Source organism: Hyla sarda, chromosome 6, assembly GCF_029499605.1.
Source record: "Hyla sarda isolate aHylSar1 chromosome 6, aHylSar1.hap1, whole genome shotgun sequence".
Classification (NCBI taxonomy): domain Eukaryota; kingdom Metazoa; phylum Chordata; class Amphibia; order Anura; family Hylidae; genus Hyla; species Hyla sarda.
In genome coordinates, this window is record NC_079194.1 from 177823173 (window position 1) to 177849437 (window position 26265).

Below are 26265 nucleotides of genomic sequence, written 5' to 3' on the forward strand. Positions count from 1 at the left end.
ATATAAAGTCGGATCCATTGACCTCCATAAAAAAAAAAAAAAAAATTGGATCCATTACACACATCCGATTTGATTGGCATCCGATTTTACAAGATTTTTGTTCGGGTCTGAAATCGGGTTTGACCACGATTTCAGACCTGAACAAAAATAGTGTGAAAATCGGATGCGGATCAAATCGGATGTGTGTAATGGATCCGATTTTTTACTGGAGGTCAATGGATCTGACTTTATATACGATTTCATATGATTTTAAGTTATAAAATCGTGTAATCAAGTCGGATGGAAAAATCGTGATGTGAACGCAGCCTTAGACGCCGCTGTCAGCGGCGATCTAAAGGGTTAATAGTCGGCTGCATGTCAGCTATTAACGCTGGCTCTCAGCTACAAGAATCAGCTGAGGGCCGGACGGTATGGCGGGGGCTCGAGTTGGCAGCCCGCACCATACACCGGTAACAGCACAAGGATGTGTATACACGTCCTTGGTCGTCAACCAGAAGTGCATTGACAAAGTATTCAAAGCAATGGTATCAAAGATGACCACTAAGGTATTGCTTTAAACCGTTTCACTATCCTTGGTTGTGTCAAGGATCTGGATTCAGCTAACATTGCAAGATCAAGTCATGGTCAACAGTTACTGCTCACTCAAGAATAGATTCTTCAGCCACTTTATCGTATGTTGGACTGACACCACACATCTTCATGAAACCTCGGATCAACCAGGTCTTGACAAACAGGGCCATAGACCAGGAACCAGGCGATAAGAAAACACATTTGTCATTGACTAACTACAGAACTACAATGGACCTTGCCATATTCTGAAAACTCATTAAATGCTCCTAAGATCCCCCTTACATTACAGCTGTATGTTTCTAATAATAGAGATCCCGTTTGCATCAAAAAAATACAATGTCATGTCGCAGTGACACAGGTAATGCTGATCTCATCACTGTTAAAGATTGGATGAGGTTATACTGAACTTTATAAAAAATATTTCAGTCCTATTTTGCTGAGACATTCAACCAAAGGATAGGCTAAGAAACTATTCATGCCTATCTGTTTCTACACTTGGGACATTTATTCTTCATAGAAATAAGCACTTAGCACATATATCAGAACCAGGTCATCCAGTCACAGCCCCGGGAACCTGCGGTTCACGTTGTGACAATGGTCAATGAGATTATTATTCATATTTAAACCAAAAGGACAAATGGTCAGACGCAGCTGAGTCTTAATTTTTTTAGCCTCATTAAAAGCCAATATATTTTGACTTTCAGATTAAGAGTCTCCAAGCTTACTGTGCGGTAAATCAAACAGATCATAGAGCCAGCAAAGTCTGTGGCACTTTAACTTTAAATAATGCAATAATTATTGGATTTCCTTTTTATAACTGAAGTGCTGGAATGTAAACAATGGATATGTAATTGCAGGAAGGGGAATCAATATGGCCAATCGTTTTCAGCCATGTTAATTGTAAATACAATTGCTCCAAGATGTCAGCTTGTTCTTCTCGCTCCCAGAATCACCCTAACGGATGACAGAGTCCAACTTTCCCATTACGGCTGCTCGTTCCTTTAAGAGGTTCTCAATCAGGTCTGATCAATCTGTCAAGATAATGCATGGATTAAGTAAGACTCCTTCAAACACAGCGTCCCAATCAATAGCCAGAACTGACTTAATGAGGAGGGGCCGAAACCCACAGGGAACCTGCACCAGTAGCTGCCTGAGCATGTCTTTGGACTCTTCGTACAGGCTGATAAACAGACCATCTCTTAATGAGCTTGCAGTTTATGCATGCTTCACTAAGCATTAAGCCTCTCCCCTCCCGGGACAGAAAACAAAATAGATTAACACAAAACAATACGGTCCCAAATTAGCTCCATCTTGGATTGCCTTCTTCTCACGTTAATTGTGCTTGGAAGTGAGGATAACATTTATCAATGCCGCGCCAGGTTTCATCCCCTGAGTAAGTGTCTCTGTTCTCACTGGTGGGTCTTGCATGCTTTGGAAATTAAGCCCACAACTGCCCTTAGAGAGATTTATTGCCTCTGATAAAATAGATGTCGCCTAAAGCAACTATTATATCATGAGATGTAGCAGGGAATCGCTGTGCACACCAGCTTTTTGCAGGTGACTGCCTTTTCCTGAGCAGACGCCAACATTTCTTAGCATCAAGGTGCAGGCTGTGGCCTAGTCAGAGATCTCTGCATTCCCCACGCAGTCGAGAAGGGATGTAATCGGTGCAGATTGAAATGGGGATGAAAGGGTGGCTTTCAAAACAAAACCAATAGGCCTGTGTTGTCTTAGCAAGTGGTGAACCCCCCCCCTCCCCTTAATCTAAACATCGGACACACACACACAAAAAAACCTAAGTGAGAGCCGTCAAGAAATGAAAGTGCAACCTTATACAGACATCTGCTACCTCTGCCACCGATTCTCGGAGATTAATTTCCAAGAAGCTTGGATTCACAGAAAGCCTGTAGTGTGAGGGGAGGAGGGTACGAGAGGATGAGGCTGGGGTCACAGCCTTCTCCTTGTCTCTATTGTGTTAGCTTTGATGCATGCTGTTTTCAGGCCTCATAATGCTGAGCCAGGGCCCTGTCCTTAGGAAGCAGCGAAGAGGCCTGCATGTTTCCTAGCAACCTCCTGACAGCCAGCTGGCAATATCCCAGCTGGGGCGACTGAGAAATAGGTGATACTTATGGACAGATAAATAAACAGGAGGCCAAGTCACTGGAGGAAATGGGGCGGGAGGTTCAGACCTCCACACCCAGGAAAAAGTTAGAAACATTACACATACAATATGGTTTGTCCTATCCTTGTGTCTAAAGTGACCCTGCACTGGTTGGACTGCCTTGCATATTCCCATGACTGACAATCTGCAGGCCTGGACAGGTCTGCAACAACAAAAGGGTGAAAATACATCAGAAAAGGGAGAGGCTTCATTTACCTACCATATATTAACCCATCATATGCCTGGAGAAACGTCGGTTCCCAAAATTGTACACTAGGGGGTAGATTATAAAAATTTGGTGCAGGCGCCTGTAACAATCAAGCATATTTAGTCTTATTTTTCAGAGGTTCTTTCTAAAAAGTAAAGAAGCAATCTGATTGGTTGCTATGGGCAACGGTTCCACTTTTTTCACAGAACAATTTTTTCCCCCCCTTTATCTTTACAGATGGTCTACGATATAAACAATGCACAGTTGTTACATTTCAATGATTTATAGTGCAACAGTAGTAAAGTATAAGTAAATGAATTTAAAGCTATATTACTGTCCGAGGTCTCTAGGACATTCAAAAAGCAGGGAAGAGCAGCTATGGTAACTATATCACACACTGCAACTTATGTCTAATGCTATTTTTGCCAATATGTGAATGATTCATATACAGTGGGCCCCCAAGTTACAATATTAATTGGTTCTTGGACGACCATTGTATGTTGAGACCATTGTATGTTGAGAACAGAACTCTATGGAAACCTGGTAATTGGTTCTAAAGGCACCAAAATGTCATCCAAAAATAAGAAAAAGTGAGAATTGAAGAAAAATAAGTAGATAACTAATATAAATAAAGCAAGTCCTCATATAAATGTAGGGAAGATCTGCTGGGAGCTGTAAATCACTGTCTATGTCAGTGTTTCGCAAGCAGGGAGCCTCCAGCTGTTGCAAAACTACAACTCCCAGCATGCCCGGACAGCCAAAGGCTGTCCGGGCATGCTGGGAGTTGTAGTTTTGTAACAGCTGGGGGCACCCTGCTTGGGAAACACTGGTCTATGTAGAGGACAGGAGCTTCTTCAGTGTCCTGTACAGTACACGCAATGTCCTAAAGAAGTAATGGAGCTGCCCTCACCCTGGTACAGGTAAAGTGTACATAACATGTATTACTTCCCTGTACTGTAGGGGGCGCTATCAGATACCAGTCAGTGCATACACTTCAGTAATACAGGCGTTTTACCAGTGAATGCCCATTCTGATTGGTCGGTTCTTCCGGCCATTGACACGTTTCACAGATCTGGACTGTCTGTAGCATTGTATGTTGAGTCTGGTTTCCAGAAAAGACTATTGTATGTTGAAACTATTGTATGTTGAGGCCATTGTAAGTTGAGGGATTACTGTATACAGCATCTCAGCCATATATGAACAACACCACCTAGTCTATATAGGAATTACATGAGCATGTAGAGATACAACAGAGATGGATCGGTCATAGATTCATTGAGAGAACTCTGATAAGATATACCACCAGGTTAACATACACTCCTTAAAGGGGTACTCCAGTGGAAATTTTTTCTTTTTTTTTAATCAACTGATGCCAGAAATTAAAACTGATTTATAAATTACTTCTATTTAAAAATCTTAATCCTTCCAGTACTTATCAGCTGTTGTATGCTCCACAGGAAGTTCTTTTCTTTTTGAATTTCTTTCCAGTCTGACTACAGTGCTCTCCGCTAACACCTCTGTCTGTATCAGGAACTGTCCAGAAAAGGATAGGTTTGCTATAGGGATTTGCTCCTACTCTGGACAGTTCCTGACATGGACAGAGGTGTCAGTAGAGAGCACTGTGGTCAGACTAAAAAGAAATTCAAAAAGATAAGAACTTTCTCTGTAGTATACAGCAGCTCATAAGTACTGGAAGGATTAAGATTTTTAAATAGAAGTAATTTATAAATCTGTTTAACTTTCTGGCACCAGTTGATTACATTTTTTTTCCCACCGGAGTACCCCTTTAAGCCTATGCATAGGCCTGATTGTATTTATGGGGTTGATAAAAGAAAAAAAATCCCAGTAAATGTAAATTGATGACAAAATAAAAACTGGCAAAAAAAAAAAAAGGCCCAAAATGTTAGGCCCTAGTATTAGGTTTGTACGCCCCAAGCTTAGCTCTTAATTTTTCTGGCACAGAGCGTTCTCTAGCCCTAGTATAAAGGGAAAAAAGCGCAGTTGTTAATATCCAGCTCGACACGTAAGGCTTTGCAAATCTGCAAAAATCTGCTCTTGTTCTTTTTTTTCCCTCCCTGCAAATGAGAGCAGGAGGCATGTACGAGTGGGAACTAATAAAATCACACCCAAGTTTCCCCGTCTAATTTATCATAAACAGACACGAGCAAAGCAGCTTTGTGCAGGATTAGAAGCTTCATTCTACAGCGCTGCCGAGGGATGATTACATAGGGACCAAAAATCTGCATTGTCCCTTTAAGATAGGAGTCAGTGCAGAAAAAGAGAGAGACTTAGAGAGCAAGAATAAGAAAGAATGAGGGAACCATTGCCGGTTCTCTCCCCCACCAAAAAGCCTGAGGCCTCTTGTGTGTATACTAACCACAAGCCTTTGAGTGCCTCATGTATTTACAAACTGAGGCATGTTCAAATCAAAGGGGATACCGCATGACATAATTCACATTAAAATGTCAGCAGGCTGACAATTTATAGAGCCAATCTGCGGAAGGTGAGGAGCAGTAAAGCCTGGGTAATTGTTTAATGCCTACTTAAACCAACGGTGGCTTTGCCTTGGGGAAAAGTGTCACGTGCTGCTGTGAGCTGTCAGCCAGCATGTGCCAGGGGGACTGGAGTTGTGCCAGTCCAGAGATAACAGCTTTCACTTGTAGCTGAGCCGGTCCCATTATATGGTGAGAGCCGACACTCCACCTTCCCCACTAGACAAACAGAAGCTCCCCATATGGTTGCAAGCTGCCAGTTTGAGCGCCTGCATTTTGTTATTTTTATGCGGCCTATCTGTCAGAACAGTCCCCAAAGGCCTGAGCCTTGTCATTCCCCAGTCTATTGGATATGACAAACATGAAGGAACATTGCCAGGAAAAGAAACACTGAGCAGACGCATCTCCTCGAATACAGTGCTGAAATGGTTAAAAAAAAAAAAAAAAAGGGAAGTAAGGAGAATAGATAATAGTGGGCTTCTCACAGTCCTGACCACTAAAACCAGTACTAGCCTTTTCAATCTGTGGAATGTGGCATGTTGAGACTGGAGATCTGCGTACATTCAGCAACACCTCCTCCTCCCTTCTACCTCATTAACTGAAACACATTAAAACAAGTGTGCTTTGGGACCAGAAAATGAGACTGTTAAACTAGGCTCCTCTAATCCTCATCAACTGTGGGAAATGAGGCCGCATCAATTATGCTGAATCAACAGATCAACAGTTATGCTGCCACCACTTCCACTACGGAAAATGGGCTTATAACAGCCTTTCATTGCTACTGCAGGTAACCTGAAATTCGGCCATGCAGAGACCTCAAGTGAAGAATGTTAAGTGACCCAGTGGTCAAAAACCAATCAATCAATGGGGGAAATTATGCTAGTCACCAGAAAGTCTCAAAACTTACACAAAAACCATTGATAGATTCCCCTCAGTATGCTTGGTCCAAATATGATCACCCATTTAAAATTTTCCCTTAATAAGGTGTAGGAAATAAGTGTCTAATTGGGTATGTGTGTGGGACCCCATTGTAAGTGTCTCTGGGACACCTCACAATCTTCAAAATGGGGCCTGACTCTACGCTATGTGTTCCAGGCCCCCACCTTCCGAGATCTACTCATCTCGGCAGTGATGGCCGCTCAGTCAATCATCAACTGAGGCGGGACACTGCTGCAGCCGGTGATTGGCTAAGCGGCCCATCGCTGGCAAGAAGACTACATCTTTGAAGTTGAGGGCCAAAGTGCTCAGCAGGGAGAAAGTCAAGACCTATTGAGGCGATCACACGGGTGATCAGATAGTTATTAACTAAGTTTTTAGTAAGAGGATAACCCCTTTAAAGAATTGTTTAAAACGTATAAGTGAATGATATAGCAAAAGGACTTCTTTCAAAGTGCAACTAGAGAAAGTCAAAGGGCAGCCTAATGACTGTTATGGGGGTACTCTTTACAGAAGCTTCTCTTTAGACATGTTGGCTATTGGGTTAAATCACCACAGGTACCTACCTACATGTATGTTGGTGCGCTAATGCAACTATAACACACACAAATCTATATATGATAGAAAATAGAAAACAACTTACTGTATTACTTTCTATAGTGAGCATGTTGCCCAGAAAATAAAGAAAATATTGTCACAAACTAAGTCTCTGTTATATCTAGTCGCATTGGTAGACTAATTACAATAGAAAATATATTTTGACATTTGTTAGTAGAACAACCATGACTTATTTTACACAATAAATCTACTTACAGCAAGAAACTACCTAAAGTAAAAATAGTTAAAGTGGTATTCCAGGAAAACATTTTTTTTTGCATATGAACTGGCTCCAGAAAGTTAAACAGATTTGTAAATTATTTATATTAAAAAATCCTAATCCTTCTAATAATTATCAGCTGCTGAAGTTGAGTTGATCTTTTCTGCCTGACAACAGTGTTCTCTGCTGACATCTCTGTCTATCTCGAGAACTGCACAGAGCAAAATAGGTTTGCTATGGGGATTTGCTTCTACTCTGGACAGTTTCCAAGACAGGTGTCATCAGAGAGCACTTAAAAAAGAGCAACTCAACTTCAGCAGCTCATAAGTACAAAGAAGTAATTTACAAATCTATGCAATAAAGAAAGCACATATGTGCACTCACCGCTCGGCGGAGACAGCTCGGTGTGGGAGTCCGGTTCACGGAAAACTGGGTCTCAGCATCGGTGCAGGTAGATGGGCGCTCAGAAGAGCCGGAAGAAGCATGCATTCAAGTGTGAAACAGCCGGCATCGCCTCCGAGCGCCCATCTACCTGTGCCGATGCTGAGACCCAGCTTTCCGTGAACCGGACTCCCACACAGAGCTGTCTCCGCCGAGCGGTGAGTGCGCGTACATGCTTTCTTTATTGCATATATTGATACTTCATACATTTCGTATGTGCACCCCGCAGGAGACGTTGTTACAGGCCACCGATACTACGCTGTATCTCTACTACAGGTGAAGTAACCTTCTTGTGTGCCCTCTCTTTTTCCTGCCTTTCCAAGTTTATAATTTACAAATCTGTTTAAATTCATGGAGCCACTTGATATTTATAAAAAGTTTTTTCCTGGATAACCCCTTTAACTATATGGATCTATGCATTGCTTCAATACTGGAAACAGTCAAAAGTGCTCTATGGGAATTCTCTACATTCTGAAACTTGTAGAATCAGTAATAAATTGCAGACTGCTATGCGAGGCTGTAGATCATGAGGTGGGCATCAATGAGATCAACATAAAATGTCCAAACACAAGAAGCAGGCATTCATAACTCGAAAATGATCAGACTGGCACAGAGCATCAACACAATGCAATCCCAAAAAAAAATTATAATAATCAGAGTAATTTATACTCAACGGCACACATAAGGGGTTGCTCATGTACAGAGTTGTGCCCACAATTGATCACAATCACTTGCATTCTCATTTCTACGCATTAAGTTAATTGATCTTGTTACTGAACATGGCCTGTGTGCCAATATGTGCTTACCCTGCTTGTGTTCTAGCCACATATGCTGAACTTCAGTAATTCTTTAGTAAAAGAATAGCTATACACAAAACCTTGGGGATGTGTAGCTATTCATATTGCATGTAGCATCCAAGGCCCATCAAGGTAATAGAACAGCTAACATATCTATAAGCTATCCTGCATGGCCCCCACTGTTTCCACTACCTCCGCCTTAACAGGACAGATTCTAAAGGGAGCAAGTCCCAGGGACATTCCTGAAATTGGGACCTGAGTTGTGGGAAACTCTTTGTATTCAACTGGAAAAGCAAGGGTGACTTTCAACAAAGCAGCACCATGAGACATTTCCATTTTGTCTACCACATACTGTATATTACAACCACATAGGCTGTGATGTTAACTGTACAGGATTCCCAAAAAACGGCTATCGATAAGCAAGCTAAATGTAGCTGTACATACTAACTGGCCTCACAGATCAGTCCTTTCAAAATGTAATATTTAATCATTTTAATACTTTATGACTCCAAAATTATCTGCAGCACCATACAACCCTTGTAGTATATTATTATCTCTGTTACTACAAAAATAAAAGCCAAGGCTACCACGGGTGCAAATCTGGTCACACAATTTATCATGTGTGCACATAATGTTTGGTCAGGCACCACCAACAACTGCATTATATATGAAGGAATGAAGACTAAGCCAATACCTGCTTGAAAATGGACCACAAGTCATTAAATGACTGAACGCTGTCAGAGACCATACAGGGATAAAAGCAGAGTTATTCAATATTCACCTTTGACCAAAACCAGACTGCGACTTCTTTTCCAGCTCTACATAGTCTTTCCAGGCAAGGCCATTTCTTTACACTACTGGACGCACACAGTTTTGTTTTGCACACTCCTCTTCTGGAGGATTGCTGTATCTGACAGTGTAGAGGTTGATTACATGCAGTTAACTCTGCTCTAACCTGATTATAGATGTGCCAGCCTAATGGATTACATTTGCAAGAGGAAACATAACATGCAATCAATCTCAGTCCACCTCAGATGTGAACTCTTGGTCCGAGGACCACTCTCATCCATGGTCTCTTCTCCCTCACAGGAGTGTGGTCAGAGAGTCAGGGGAGAAAGGGAGATGCTGCACTATGACATTCCCATTAAATAGAGTGGAGGGGAAATGTTCATTTGCAAAGAGTATGCAATGTGTGTGGATGGAAGGTAGGTGGAATAAGCCTGACGAGATTTATGGGGAACTGTACCTGACCGTTCATACTAAAGCCATTATGGAATGATTAGAGAGGAGGGTGAGGCTTTAAGTCCAGTGAAAATCAATAGAAACGTCTGGAGGAATTCTATGGGGTGAGCAAAAGGCTATTTACGGGATTTTCACTGCCTCTATTCTTACATCACAGAGATGCAAGGGAAGCAGAGCAAATGTTAACCAGGAAGGGGGGAGGGCCTGGATTGGGACACAGCAGGACAAATGCATTACAGTGGTGGGAAAAAGAAATAAATATACACATACATACATACACAAACACACACACACACCCCTGTTCAAAGGAAAACCTCTTTGAGAAGACTACCCCCTTTTTCACATCATATTTAGTGCGACAGACTTGCGGTCTGCCATACCTTATGCGTAGTGACCATTTTCTTTGAGAAGACCACTCCTAAATGCAACCCATTTTGTTTTATGGGCTCAACATAATGTATGTATACGGTTTGAGTCAGGTATTTACAGCCTAGCTAGAATAGACACCCACTCCTCCCAAATTTTGACTCCGCTATTAAAGGGGTACTCCGTGGCTCAGCGTTTGGAACAAACTGTTCCGAACGCTGGAGACGGCAGCTCGTGACATCATAGCCCGACCCCCTCATGAAGTCACACCCCACCCCCTCAATGCAAGTCTATGGGAGGGGGCTTGACAGTCATCACACACCCTCACATAGACTTAATTGAGGGCCGGGGCGTGATGTCATGAGGGGCGAGGCTATGATGTCACACGCTCCTGGTGCCGGCTCCAGCGTTCAGAACAGTTTGATCAAAACGCTGAGCAGCAGAGTACCCTTTTAACCTAAACTTTCTGATCGATATACTCAAAAAACTAACTTGTGTGTACTGCAACAAAACAAACCAATCACAGCACATGAACTCTCTTTATACAAGTTTAGAGCACTGTCACTAAATGAGTAACAATGATCATTGATACTTTAGAATTGCCCAAGCACAACAATGTATAATAAGGAACCTAAAACTGTGTGCACATATTATAACCTTAACAGCTTAGAAGTAGTTTTTTTTACCTTATACAGCTTGAGGCTGGCCTCGTGTCTGGCGTTCACAGTGTGCAAACGGAGCTTGTCCAGGCTGTTGGTGTAATAGTCACAAGCATTGCACTTCAGATGCACTGGATTTCCAATGGCAACACATTTTAACCTCCACTCATTGGCTTTGCCCCCTTCTTTGATATGAGCCACAAGCTGGTACTTCTGAACATGTTTGTCAGTTTTACAATGCAGCTGAAAGTTGGCTTTCAGCTGAGTGTTGTATCGACATAAATTACACTGGTAGCAATCTCCAACCACTGACTTCCATTCTTCCTCAGGCAGACTGCGCTCCGCTCCCATATGGAGGCCAAGCATGTCCAGGTTATCCGTAGTGAATCTGTTACACACTGCACACTGAAATAGCTTCAGCGAAGGGTCATTGGTTTGCGTGAAACTCTCACCCAGGTTCATGAGTTCCTCTGAAACCAGCTGTCCACCTCCCAGCCGCATGTCCAACGGGATTTCACCACCTACTAAAGAGATAAATAGAAAAAGTGGAAACAGCTGAAAACCTCAAAACTATGTAAAATATTTAAAATTTTATCTACGAATGTATCCATTCTTATATGCACGGATTAGCCATAAGCTTAAAAATATTATGTAGGTTCTCTTTGTGATGCCAGGCTAGGTTTCCACACAGGTTTTTTCTGGCATTTTTTTTTTATTTATTCTTGTTAAACTGCCATTGCTGTTTTTGAGCCAAAGTCAGAAGTGGATCACGTAAAAAGGAGAAGTGCAAGTCCTTCCTTTATATTTCTTATTCCTTTTGAATACACTTTTAGCTTTGGCTCAATAACTTCAGTAGCAGTTTAAAAAAAAAAAAAAACACCAGATAAAAACCTGTGTGGAAACCTAGCCTTACCCTTCAAGACATGGATGCCAAAAGACATCTGAAGGTTTCCAGCATTAACTTTTTCCTGCTCCCTACACCTCTTCAAAAACTGATGGTTCCCTTGTGGCTTTGTATATCCCAACCATTGACAAGTGCCATTGTTATTCACTTCACATGTTAATGATTTTACCATATATGTAATATATAGCACAGGTTTCAGGGGCTCTTGAAATATCCCCCCAAAAAGTGCCTACTATATATAAAGGTTCCAACTATATCTTCTATACATTATAATTCCAAGACAATTAGTGTGTAGTCTTGGAATCTTAAGAATGTCTAACACAAAAAAAAAAAAGAGAGAACTGCACAAATAAAATCAGATTTTCATCTTAATGGTCTATTCACACGTACAGTATTCTGTGCAGATTTGATGCTCAGGATTTCAAGCGGTGTTTCCGTCATTCAGTTTACACGGAAATCTGCAGCAGAAAATCCTGTGCATCAAATCTGTGCAGAATACTGGATGTGAATAGACCCTAAATGTGCACATCATGTGAAATGGAGCCCAGGACCACTCTCCCAGCAATGTACATATTCCTCAACATTGGCCTGTGTTTATCATATGGCCATACCAGGCACATGCTTGGGGCAGCTGGTTTCTACTTTATGTCTCCTTTACTCTACATATTTATTCCTACTTTGTCTACACTTACCACTTCAGAAGTCCACTGCACTTGCAAAATATATACTGTGAAACTGAAAAACAAACAAACCCTGAGAAACAAAAACCTAACTGGCCATAAGAAATACTATTCTGAATGTTAAAATAAATGAACAAGCACTTCTATCATTAGCCAACCAAGGAGCATGCATGCCAATGTCAGCAATGTGCAGATGAGATTAACATCTTACCTACTGTGGGAGCCATCCCTGGCATAGGACTGGTTGGATCTAGCTGGAACCCTCCCATTATATACTGCGACTCATTAGCTGGGTTGTCCATCTTCAGATTCATGTTTTGTGCTAGATAGAAATGATAGAGATCTGCTTCGGCAGGAGAGGGTAGGCTGCTGATGCCTAAGTGCCTGTTATGTTGAATTTGGGACATATTTTGCTGCAGCAGCATCATGTTGTGCATGTGCTTCTCACTGGTCATATGAATGCGCAGGTTCCTAGCAACATTGGTTTCGTAATCACACACTTCACAACGCCAGGTGGGTTTGGTTTTTGGTTTAGTAGGTGAAGGGGCTCCGCAAGAGTTATTGATGTTGGAAGCTGCAGCCGCAGTAGCGGCAGCAACCGCAACCCCAGCATTGTGGCTGAAAACTTGGTCAGTCCCTCCATTCTGTAAATTCTGCATGTTGTTCAGATGCTTGTCTGACTGCATATGAATACTGAGATTGCCTTTGGTAGTTGTAGAGTAGTTACAGACCTCACAACGAAATGGCTTGTAACCACAGGTATAGCTCTCTCCCCGGGCAAGTCGGGGATGAGGCTGCCCAGATTTGCAGTAGACACAAGAACCACCCGGCTCTGGGTGCTTTTCTTTCATGTGTGCTTCCAGCGTTTGCTGGTATTTGTAATGCCAGTTACACTTTGGACACTTAAGAGTCTTACATGAGTTCCGAGAGTGCATCATAGTCATGTGTCCACCAAGGGAGCGTGACGAGCCCAGTACAGTGTCACACTTAGGACACTCTACCCCACTCCCAGAAGGGCATTCCCCTAGGCCAAGCTCGCAGGGGTTATCAGCATGCTGGTGGTGGGTAGCAAAGCTTCCATCATCTCCCTCTGCACTTTCATTTGGTTCAGGTGCTGTGGCATTGTCCCTATTGGCACTTTCATCAACAAAGTCCAATTTCCTCCCACCCTCCACCATACTGGCATCAACGCCATCACTGTTAAAGCTTAAATGGTTCCTCCTGTTTGCACCATCAAAGACAACAAAGGAAGAAGAACATGTAGAAGGTGTGCCCCTTGCCATAGGCTGGGACACATTAGGCATTAAATTAGAGTTAGAAATACTTTGGTTTGTGAGAGCCAGGTCCTTTTTGCCGCTGCTCTCGGCAAACACCCCAGACTCATCCTGAGGCCTGTCCACAAAGTCATCCTCGAGCCCACGTAGAAACAGTGCTTTGCAATCCTCCCCCTCCTCATCAACTTCCTCCTCCATCTCTTCTTCATCCAACTCCTCCTCATCATCATCATCATCTCCCTCCATCCTTTCTGATATGTCCTCTTGTACTCCCATTGAATGCTTCTCAGGCTCTGTCATTTCAGGTTCCTTGATAGAGGAAGGTTTGGTAGTACAAGAGCCCGAGGAGCTTAAAGAGACAGAGTTTATGGTGGTGTTAAAAGAGGAATTTGTCAACCCTCCAAGATTCAACAGGTTATTTTGAGACACATCATCAGGCTGTGTCTGATCTGCCCCACTGGAAGTAGTGTCATTGTCTTTTAGAAGTGCTAGGCTAGCTTGCAAGGCTTCTTCACCTTCCATGCGAATGCCACTAAATTTCCCATAAAAACTATTTCCAGGTCCAGTAGTGTTGGCAGAAGAAACTAAGGGATGTTGAAAACTTTTGGTTTTTGGTTCCAGAAAACTAACAAGAGGTTCTTTATCTTTCCCAATCCCTTGAATGATGGCAGAAATGTTCTTGTTACTAAGAATTTTACGTTCATCCTCACTTAGAGTCATTCTATGGTCATGCACAGCATGGGTCACAAATGACCGCACATAACCAAAGGAAAGTTTGCACAAAAAACACATTAGAATGGGTTTTCTCTTACCATACAGTACAAAGCCATCATATTTGGACAAATCTACATTGTTGGGTACATCTTTGGATACACATGAGCTTTTGGCAGATCCATCACTGTTTAGATAATCCTTGTTGCTTTTGTGGCGCACATCAAAAACACGGAAGCTGTGCAGGACAGGGCTTACACCTGCAAGGGTTGAGGTATCCAGGAAAGGTTTGTCAGAATTCTCAAACCACTTCCTGAAAGACGAGGCTATGTGGAAAGTGTTTATAATTTGGGGGTAAGAAGGGCCCACAGAGGATCCTTCTTCGGACTTCCCTGTTGCATTGGGCAAGGAATTTTTGTAGAGGGAAAGAAGAGCCTCGCTTGGGGTACTGTCACAGGCTTCACCACTATGGACCAGCTGGTTGACACTTTCCACTATGTAAGCAGAACCATCTGGCTGATACACTATTTCACCTGCCAAATTCTCAACATCACTCTCCTCCTCCCCTTCCTCACTATCACCACTTTCACTTTCCTCCTTCAATGTTAGAGATGGCCGAGTACCAGAACAGCGGTGCTCCATATAGTCTTGTAAACTAGGAAAGGAGGATGAACATTCGTTGCAACAGACTGCTCTGCTGGGAGACTGCGAGATGGCACCGGATGGGTTAGCGCTTTCAGGGGCGCATTCATTGAATAAGCCACTCAAACTTTCCAAAGACCCACGGCTTTCCATGTTGTGCTGCTCCATGCTGCCAGTTTGGTCAAGGTGGAGGGCGCTGTTGAGTTCAGTCCATTTTTGGTTTTGAGAAGCGCTGCATCCATTGTCCTTCCCAGCAATGACAGAAGTGTCACAGCCTTCCATGGCGAGCTCTGCATGTAGAGTTCATTGCACCCAATACAGCATGGATCTGCATAGAAAAAAAAAATATAGTATTAGTATGCATTCCTAAAAGATCAGAGTATAAGTTAACAACATGTATTACTGTAGCCAGCTACATCGCTGATACATGGCAAAAAAACAATACAACTGTGATGTAGTTACTGCTGTAATGTAGTTAACCTTTGTGCACAAGGATTGGGTATAATAATATGTGATCACAGAATTCGGCCGCATGATTCATTATTACTATTTGGTACCAAAATTTTCATAATTGGGTTGAACACAAGTCAAATACAATATTGACGCTAGACATTGGGTTTTGGCTTCAATGATTGACAGCTCAGTCCAGTAGCGCTGGCAGGGGTAGAAGGCCTAAAGGGTTAACAGGCTAATTACAAAATCAATGCCATATAAGCTTGGTAAGTTCCAGGAAGCTGAGGGAGGCAGCAAGAGGAGAGAAACACTTTGACTGGGCACTAGGGACTTGTTTATCGATGCAAAACCCGTTGTGCTCCCTTGGTCAAGGAAAGGTCTAAAATAGAGTCCAGTTCATCTATATGTGACCCCAAGAGTAGAACAATCACTCGCTAGAACCAACATGTTCTACTTCAATGCAACTTATATAGAACAAGAGAAGAGAAAGGCCTTGATGATTTAGGACAAGAGCAATTCAGAACACACACCATTATCTCCTATGAATTCCATTTTCAGAAATATGTGCCCAGGACTAGAAGTTCTGTATGATCCATGTCCAGCAATGCTGTGAATATGCCTATAGAGCCATCTGCCAGTTCTTTTTACTGCTCCCTTTTTCCACCTCTCTTAGCTTTCATCTCTTACTCTGATTGTCAGTCAATAGGAGAGAGGCAGCTCTCACTTAAGGAAGCAGAAGTCAAACTCCACTGGTCGATCAGCACTCTGTCTATAAAACATGTTTTCCCGTAAAATCAATGACCTCCAATCAGAGTGCGGACATTGATGGCAGTGTGTTCCTTAGCTGTGTGTTCTGCTTAAAACCAGTAAGATACCCTCTTCTAGTGGCTAAAAATTTGACACAGCAAGAACCCCAGTAAGAAAAAATAAATAAACACAACTAAACCAAAACACAAGCATACAAAGCCTACTATAGACTTTTAGTTCCACGCTGTAGAGCGGCAGACAGCTCATCTTTTTTACAATAAGGTTCAAGCTGTACCTGAACTTGACAATGAATCAACAGCCAGAACAGTGTTCTCAACAAGTTGGAAACCTGTGCTGTAATCAAAGCGCTGAATGTCAAATAATCATTACATGGTAATAAAGGCACGAGATGACTTCTGATCCGTTCTCATTTATATAAATATCCCCGTCTGAACACATGTGTACCACTCATGGCAGCGTGCCAATGCTGGGCAGGAAACAATTTTACTGAGGGTTGGAAAGAAAAGCGCTAAACAAATGCACGAGGAGGGGTGGGACTGTGCCACCCTGACATCCTCAGGATTAGATCTGAACAGCAGCACTGTGTAATCTGAAATTGTTAATTAGAACACTGTTAATTAGGCAGTTTGCTCACAAGAGGCAGGTTGGCAACATACCAAAAAAAAAGAGGAAAATTGGTTATAGAAGGAAGATTTCACAAAAATTAGAAGAATACAGTTGTTGCGATCTACTATATAAAAAAAGTGAAACCAGATGCACAGCCTGAAATATTTTATCTTCTTTTTTGGATATACAGATGGTGCTATTCCTTGTAAAAATGTGGAGGAATTATATGAGGAAATGCTCAAAGTTTTTGTCGGCCTTCTACAATTCACAAAAAAAAAAAAAAAAACTGCTTTACTTATGTTCCTGCGCTAATCCACTGTTCTGCCCATGGCCAGCGGTTCTTTGTTACAGGAGCAGCAGACGTCACGTTACTGCCGCAGCCAATCTGTGGTGATGCTCACCTATCTACGAGCACAGAGTGTCACAGCGAAGCTAACAATTGGTTGTGGCCGTCGCGTGACACTGGAGTGCTGACCGCAGACATCAGATGCTGAACACAGAGGCAAAATGGGGGAACAGCGGGGGAACGGAGGTAGAGCTAACTAAAAAAATATTTTTTTGTTCTTTAAAACATGAGACATTTATGACTGCCATGGGGTGGGGGGAATGAGGGTACAGTAATAACTGACACACAAAGGGAGATGTGGAGACCGTTATAAATGTGACACAAGGAGACATGAGGGGACACACATCTGCACAGAGAGATAAGGGGACATGAATAACTGACACACAGGGGGGAGATGAAGGGACACTAACGACTGACAGGGGGAGATTGGAGGACAGTAATAACTAACACAGGGAGAGCTGAAGGGAACACGAATACGGTTGCACAGGAAGAGATGAAGGGACACCAATGACTGATCATATGATGTCATGTGACGTGCTGCATCCTGGCTCCTAGATTCTTAATAAATTTGTCAAGCCCTGCTGTAATAGGAATGCGCTTTAGTGTCCACATTAGCTGCGCAAGTCACAGGCCCCCACCCTAACCTCCTGCTTGCAGCCATAATTCAAACTTTAAAATGTGTTTGTCTTAGAACCTTCTAAAAACCAGTTTGACACATTTGCAACGACTGAACTCAGCAATTCAGTAATATCGTGAACAAGCAAGTTCCAGACTCTGCTTCTTCCATCCCTTCTCCAGCAAGTGTACACATCACACAGTGGCAGCATCTTGGTAAAAGTTACAAGTGCTTCCTACACAGTTTCTTAGGCCTCACTGTGTGTTTTTCTCCCAGCAGGAAAAGACATGAGGTGAGAGGCTGTCATCAACAGATGTCTCTTCCTGTTGCTCTGGCAAAGGGTGCCGGAATTGGCACCATGACAATACAAACAAGGGTTGCCCTGTGCATGCTCATTAATGGGGCACAGCACACACACACACACAGACACCGAGAATGGCAAAGGCCTTCAAATCTTAATAGGCTCATTAGCATAAACAGCTTTTCTAACAGCAGGAAGCTAAAGGAACTACTATACCAAACAAGGCTGCTGGCGGCTCGGTTACAGTCTGGGGATCACCAGCAGTAGCCCGTGCCAGCCTGTTTTACACAGACAGCTGAACGGGGCAGAGCCCTCTCTGTATTGGCAAGCTGTTTTACTCAGCCATGCGCCCTGGAGCTTCACAAGACTAGAAAGGAAAGGCCTGGGAGGCAGGAGGTGTGTGCGCAGCCTCTCTGCCAGGTGCTCCGATGTGACAGATAAATCCGGCTATTGATTTAGTCCCTGGCCAGATCGCAGCCTTTTCACAATCCTATTGATTCTTCATTTGTAGAGTTTATCTAGAACTTAGGAGGTCTCTCATGCAAATACAAGACTGTGAACCGTATGCACCGCCAACAGTCCCTATGCTAGATTATTTGGGCGGGAAAGGCAGCTTATTAGTCATTGATCTACATGGACAAGCCGATAAACCTGATAACCTTTAGGACACTTAAACTCATAATATGCCGTCAATGGGGGAGATTTATCAAAACCCGTGCAGAGGAAGCGTGGTGCAGTTGCCCATAGCAACCAATCAGATTGCTTCTTTCATTTTCCACAGGCCTCTAAAGAGGCCTGTGGAAAATGAAAGAAGCAATCTGATTGGTTGCTATGGGCAACTGCACCACTCTTCCTCTGCACAGGTTTTGATAAATCTCCCCCAATATGGGCATATGTACTAGAAACACCTAGAGCATTAAAGAAAAAAAACAAGTAAAAAAAAAACAAAAATTGTCTCTAATTATGTAAGAGGTATGAAAGAGAAAGGGACATAATACTTGGAACATATTACAGGGGTGCCATTTGGGTTGATGAGAAAAACAAATCCAGAATTTGAGGAATGAACACAAAGTCGTACAAGACGGAAGGAAGAAGGCCAACACTTGGATCCCTGAGGGTACCAGGGGTCCAAACTGCAATTACTTTAAAAGAATATGGATGTTTTAGTTTAGATTAGTAGAAGTGTTGAGGTTTGGGTACCAGATCCGTAATCCTGACAGTAAAATATGGATGCAAACAAACACCTATCAGAAGCTAGCCTTAGGCCTTTGTTAAATCGCAATCTGGTACTATGTGTAAAAGGACAGTGTGCCAATTCCAGTGTTTCCCAAAAAAGGTGCCTCCAGCTGTTGCAAAACTACAACTCCCAGCATGCACGGACAGCCAATGGCTGTCCGTGCATGTTGGGAGTTGTAGTTTTGCAACAGCTGGAGGCACCCTGGTTGGGAAACACTGGCCTATACGGTTGCATATGTCTGCCATTGCTTCCCATGTACACTACATACTTACCCTGGCATACCAACAGCCAAAAAGGTTAAAAGAGGTATTGCAAAAAAAAAACAAAAAAAAAAAAAACATCTTTTATATCAACCGACTCCAGAAAGTTAAACAGATTTGTAAATTACTTCTATTAAAAACATTTTAATCCTTCCAGTACTTATCAGCTGCTGAAGTTGAGATGTTCTTTTCTGTCTGACAACAGTGCTCTCTGCTGACATCTCTGTCTGTCTCAGGACTGTCCAGAGCAGGAGAGGTTTGCTATGGGGATTTGCTGCTACTCTGGACAGTTCCTGAGACAGACAGAGGTGTCAGCAGAGAGCACTGTGTTCAGACTGGAAAGAACAACTCAACTTCAGCGGCTGATAAGTATAGGAAGGATTAAGATTTTGTAATAGAAGTAATTTGCAAATCTGTTTAACTTTCTGAAGCCAGTTGATATGAGAAAAATATATTTTTTTTCATGGAATACCCCTTTAAGACTTCATAAAGGACACCGAAACCCAATTGTTACCACATTTAGGGTACATACAGGATCCTGCACAGATTTGATTAATTGTAGATTAGAAGCTGAGCTCAGTCATTTAGTTTACAATAAATCTGCAGCAGAAAATCATGAGCATCAAATCCTGCGCAGGATCCTGTGTGTGTGTGAACGTACCCTTATGATGCACTAGTAGCATTCAAAATATTCTACTACTGCTAAAGATGTGAGCTTGGGGGGATGGGAGTACAGTTTCCTATGCACTTAAGATCTTCAAGGCTATGCTCACAGCGTACTTCTCAAGCAGATTTTAAAGAAAATTCCAAATGCCGAAATCCACCTTCCATTATAGTAGTTGATACAACACAGCTTTTAAATCCACGTGGTAGAAAGATAAGAGATACGCCACTTTTTGAAGTGCAAACCGTAAAGGCTGGTTGGCGCAGATTCTCTTGAATCTTCTATGAATTTTTCTGATGGAAAAAGAAATGTCATGTGAGCATAGCCCCACAATTTATCTCAAAACTACAAGATGCCATAAACATTATCGAAAAACGCTTTTATTCTGGTATATAAAAACGTAAATACAATGTAGCAAATATCATGGATTTTTTATTTGTATACAGGGCATATGACCCTATGTAATATATATAAGATAACACAAGGTTTTTTAACCTACACAATCTTTGTTATATGGGAGAGGTACATTGTTTTGTTTACAGATATAAGGGAAGCTTATAGGACAACCTACTTGACAGATTAGTTATGCCACCAGACACCAGAGTATGGCCTTGTTATCTTTTAAAAACATGTGAAGCTGCTTCATTGTATAGGACAACATGCAGTTATCGCTAGTGTTTAGAGCCTTGACTAGGGCCCAAACATAAAATCCTACAGCAGGAAATAAGCTAACAAGGGAAACACATAAGAGGAAAGAAGATAGAATGAATGCATCCAAACAAAAGCTGTCTATTGGCTGTGACCATTAACAAAAAAGCATTTCCCTATTAACCAACCAATGTTATTTGTTATAATGGGCACACTGACGCCTAGAAGCCCCCCCCCCCCTCAAAAAAATAGAATAAAAAAACATATTTGACGCAAGATTCACATAGTTGCATTATTTATATCAATGGGTAGCAGAATTACCTATTCCTTCTTGGTAATATTGGTGTAGGTCACAAATCTGCTCCCCTTTTGCAAAAACTTTTTCTACAATGTGGATATTAACATTATATGTATATTTGTGCAGGCTCCCGGCTTGTCAGTCAGCCTGATGTGTGAGCCGGGGGCATGACACAGAGCCTCACTGAACAGAGCTGTCACGATGCCGGCTGGCAGGTAGTGGATCCTCTGTGCCAGAGAGGGATTGGCGTGGACCGTGCTAGAGGATCGGTTCTAAGTCACTACTGGTTTTCACCAGAGCCCGCCGCAAAGCGGGATGGTCTTGCTGCGGCGGTAGTGACCAGGTCGTATCCCCTAGCAACGGCTCAACCTCTCTGGCTGCTGAAGATAGGCGCGGTACAAGGGAGTAGACAGAAGCAAGGTCGGACGTAGCAGAAGGTCGGGGCAGGCAGCAAGGATCGTAGTCAGGGGCAACGGCAGGAGGTCTGGAACACAGGCTAGGAACACACAAGGAACGCTTTCACTGGCACTAAGGCAACAAGATCCGGCGAGGGAGTGAAGGGGAAGTGAGGTGATATAGGGAAGTGCACAGGTGTAAACACTAATTGGAACCACTGCGCCAATCAGCGGCGCAGTGGCCCTTTAAATCGCAGAGACCCGGCGCGCGCGCGCCCTAGGGAGCGGGGCCGCGCGCGCCGGGACAGAACTGACGGAGAGCGAGTCAGGTACGGGAGCCGGGGTGCGCATCGCGAGCGGGCGCTACCCGCATCGCGAATCGCATCCCGGCCAGAGGCGGTATCGCAGCGCCCCGGGCCCGGAGCGCTGCAGTGAGAGGAGTGTAGCGAGCGCTCCGGGGAGGAGCGGGAACCCGGAGCGCTCGGCGTAACAGTACCCCCCCCCTTGGGTCTCCCCCTCTTCTTGGAGCCTGAGAACCTGAGGACCAGACTTTTGTCCAGGATATTGTCCTCAGGTTCCCAGGACCTCTCTTCAGGACCACAACCCTCCCAATCCACTAAAAAGAAGGTTTTCCCTCTGACCTTTTTAGATGCCAAAATTTCCTTGACGGAGAAGATGTCCGAGGAGCCGGAGACAGGAGTGGGGGGAACAGATTTGGGAGAGAAACGGTTAATGATAAGTGGTTTAAGAAGAGAAACATGAAAGGCATTAGGAATACGAAGAGAAGGAGGAAGAAGAAGTTTGTAAGAGACAGGATTAATCTGGCGCAAAATCTTGAAAGGACCAAGATAGCGTGGTCCCAACTTATAGCTAGGGACACGGAAGCGGACATATTTGGCGGAGAGCCATACCTTGTCTCCAGGGGAAAAAATGGGAGGAGCTCTTCTTTTCTTATCCGCGAATCTCTTCATGCGTGAAGAAGCCTGTAAGAGAGAATTTTGGGTCTCTCTCCATATGATGGAGAGATCACGAGAAATTTCATCCACAGCGGGCAGACCAGAGGGCAAGGGGGTAGGGAGGGGGGGAAGAGGGTGACGGCCGTACACCACGAAAAACGGGGATTTGGAGGAAGATTCAGAGATTCTGAAATTATACGAGAATTCGGCCCAAGGTAGAAGATCTGCCCAGTCATCCTGGCGGGAGGAAACAAAATGTCGTAAATAGTCACCCAAGATCTGGTTAATTCTTTCTACTTGTCCATTGGATTGAGGATGGTATGCAGAAGAAAAATTTAATTTAATCTTGAGTTGTTTACAGAGAGCCCTCCAGAATTTAGACACAAATTGGACGCCTCTATCCGAGACGATCTGCGTAGGCAACCCGTGAAGACGAAAAATGTGTACAAAAAATTGTTTAGCCAACTGAGGCGCTGAAGGAAGGCCAGGAAGAGGGATGAAATGTGCCATTTTGGAGAATCGATCAACGACCACCCAAATAACAGTGTTGCCATGGGATGGGGGTAAGTCAGTAATAAAATCCATACCAATCAGAGACCAAGGTTGTTCGGGAACAGGCAGAGGAAGAAGAAAACCAGCGGGCTTCTGGCGAGGAGTCTTATCCCGGGCACAGATAGTGCAGGCTCGCACAAAGTCCACCACATCAGTCTCTAGAGTCGGCCACCAATAGAAGCGAGAGATGAGTTGCACAGATTTCTTGATGCCCGCATGACCTGCGAGATGGGAGGAGTGACCCCATTTGAGGATTCCGAGGCGTTGGCGTGGAGAAACAAAGGTCTTTCCTGGTGGAGTTTGCCTGATGGAGGCTGGAGAAGTGGAAATCAGGCAGTCAGGAGGAATGATGTGTTGAGGAGAGAGTTCAATTTCAGAAGCATCTGAGGAACGAGAGAGAGCATCGGCCCTAATGTTCTTATCAGCAGGCCGAAAGTGAATTTCAAAATTAAATCGGGCAAAGAACAGAGACCACCTGGCCTGACGAGGATTCAGCCGTTGGGCAGACTCGAGGTATGAGAGGTTCTTGTGATCGGTGTAAATAATAACTGGAAATCTTGATCCCTCCAGCAGATGCCTCCATTCCTCAAGTGCTAATTTAATGGCTAGAAGCTCTCGATCCCCGATGGAGTAGTTCCTCTCCGCCGGAGAGAAGGTCCTAGAAAAAAACCCACAAGTAACAGCATGCCCGGAAGAGTTTTTTTGTAGAAGGACAGCTCCAGCTCCCACTGAGGAGGCATCAACCTCCAATAGGAAGGGTTTAGATGGGTCAGGTCTGGAGAGCACGGGAGCCGAAGAGAAGGCGGACTTGAGTCGTTTAAAGGCGTCTTCCGCTTGAGGAGGCCAAGACTTGGGATCGGCATTTTTTTTGGTTAAAGCCACAATAGGAGCCACAATGGTAGAAAAATGTGGAATAAATTGCCTGTAATAATTGGCGAACCCCAAAAAACGTTGGATGGCACGGAGTCCGGAGGGGCGTGGCCAATCTAAGACGGCAGAGAGTTTATCTGGATCCATTTGTAGTCCCTGGCCAGAGACCAAGTATCCTAGAAAAGGAAGAGATTGGCATTCAAACAGACATTTCTCAATTTTAGCATAGAGTTGATTGTCACGAAGTCTCTGAAGAACCATACGGACATGCTGGCGGTGTTCTTCTAGATTGGCCGAAAAAATTAGGATATCATCAAGATATACAACAACACAGGAGTATAACAGATCACGAAAAATTTCATTAACAAAGTCTTGGAAGACAGCAGGGGCGTTGCACAGGCCAAAGGGCATGACTAGATACTCAAAGTGTCCATCTCTGGTGTTAAATGCTGTTTTCCACTCATCCCCCTCTCTGATGCGGATGAGGTTATAGGCGCCTCTTAAGTCCAATTTAGTAAAGATGTGGGCACCTTGGAGGCGATCAAAGAGTTCAGAGATGAGGGGTAAGGGGTAGCGGTTCTTAACCGTGATTTTATTAAGTCCGCGGTAGTCAATGCAAGGACGTAGAGAGCCATCTTTTTTGGACACAAAGAAAAATCCGGCTCCGGCAGGAGAGGAGGATTTACGGATAAAGCCCTTTTTTAGATTCTCCTGGACGTATTCAGACATGGCAAGAGTCTCTGGGACAGAGAGAGGATAAATTCTGCCCCGGGGTGGAGTAGTGCCCGGGAGGAGGTCGATAGGACAATCATAAGGCCTGTGAGGAGGTAGAGTCTCCGCTTGTTTTTTGCAGAAAACATCCGCGAAGTCCATATAGGCCTTAGGGAGACCGGTTACTGGAGGAAGCACAGAGTTACGGCAAGGGTTACTGGGAACCGGTTTTAGACAGTCCTTGGAACAAGAGGGCCCCCAACTCTTGATCTCCCCAGTGGACCAATCCAGGGTTGGGGAATGAAGTTGAAGCCAGGGAAGTCCAAGGAGAATTTCCGAGGTGCAATTGGGGAGGACCAACAGTTCAATCCTCTCGTGATGAGATCCGATGCTCATTAGAAGGGGCTCCGTGCGGAAACGTATGGAACAGTCCAATCTTTCATTGTTTATACAATTGATGTAAAGGGGTCTGGTGAGACTGGTCACTGGGATGTTGAACCTGTTGACGAGAGAGGCCAAAATAAAATTTCCTGCAGATCCGGAGTCTAAGAAGGCCACAGAAGAGAAGGAGAAGGCAGAGGCAGACATCCGCACAGGCACAGTAAGACGTGGAGAAGCAGAGTGGACATCAAGGATTGTCTCACCTTTGTGCGGAGTCAGGGTACGTCTTTCCAGGCGGGGAGGGCGGATAGGACAATCCCTCAGGAAGTGTTCGGTACTAGCACAGTACAGGCAGAGGTTCTCCATGCGGCGTCGTGTCCTCTCTTGAGATGTCAGGCGAGACCGGTCGACCTGCATAGCCTCCACGGCGGGAGGCACAGGAACAGATTGCAGGGAACCAGAGGAGAGAGGAGCCGAGGAGAAGAAACGCCTCGTGCGAACAGAGTCCATATCTTGGCGGAGCTCCTGACGCCTTTCGGAAAAACGCATGTCAATGCGAGTGGCTAGGTGAATAAGTTCATGAAGATTAGCAGGCATTTCTCGTGCGGCCAGAACATCTTTAATGTTGCTGGATAGGCCTTTTTTAAAGGTCGCGCAGAGGGCCTCATTGTTCCAGGATAATTCAGAAGCAAGAGTACGGAATTGTACGGCATACTCGCCAACGGAAGAATTACCCTGGACCAGGTTCAACAGGGCAGTCTCAGCAGAAGAGGCTCGGGCAGGTTCCTCAAAGACACTTCGAATTTCCGAGAAGAAGGAGTGTACAGAGGCAGTGACGGGGTCATTGCGGTCCCAGAGCGGTGTGGCCCAAGCTAGGGCTTTTCCAGACAGCAGGCTGACTACGAAAGCCACCTTAGACCTTTCAGTGGGGAACTGGTCCGACATCATCTCCAAGTGTAATGAACATTGTGAAAGGAAGCCACGGCAAAGCTTAGAGTCCCCATCAAATTTATCCGGCAAGGATAGTCGTAGTCCAGAAGCGGCCACTCGCTGCGGAGGAGGTACAGGAGCTGGCGGAGGAGATGGTTGCTGGAGCTGTGGTAGTAACTGTTGTAGCATAACAGTCAGTTGAGACAGCTGTTGGCCTTGTTGCGCAATCTGTTGTGACTGCTGGGCGACCACCGTGGTGAGGTCAGCGACAACTGGCAGAGGAACTTCAGCGGGATCCATGGCCGGATCTACTGTCACGATGCCGGCTGGCAGGTAGTGGATCCTCTGTGCCAGAGAGGGATTGGCGTGGACC

General features: G+C 44.1%; 1 protein-coding gene and 1 long non-coding RNA gene across 10 annotated transcripts in view; one reads left to right on the top strand and one right to left on the bottom strand.

Annotated features, from left to right (window-relative positions):
• The window catches only part of ZFHX3 (zinc finger homeobox 3), an 86804-nt gene that overhangs the window by 35506 nt on the left and 25033 nt on the right, over nt 1-26265 (bottom strand). For 5 of the 9 annotated variants that reach the window (XM_056525898.1, XM_056525889.1, XM_056525890.1 and 2 more), the window contains exons 2-3: nt 12485-15228; nt 10717-11213 (exon numbers count right to left, since the gene is read on the bottom strand). In XM_056525898.1, coding sequence (XP_056381873.1) covers nt 10717-11213; nt 12485-15182 — 3195 coding nt within the window. In that variant the 5' untranslated portion in view covers nt 15183-15228. Of the gene's footprint in view, nt 1-10716; nt 11214-12484; nt 15229-15883; nt 16501-18206; nt 18225-20267; nt 20285-26265 lie in introns of those variants that run through there. The other 4 variants (XM_056525893.1, XM_056525892.1, XM_056525891.1 and 1 more) reach the window with 4 other exon arrangements.
• Nucleotides 1-26265, top strand: part of LOC130276473 (uncharacterized) — a 46648-nt gene that overhangs the window by 14294 nt on the left and 6089 nt on the right. The gene's annotated exons all lie outside the window — the stretch shown is intronic.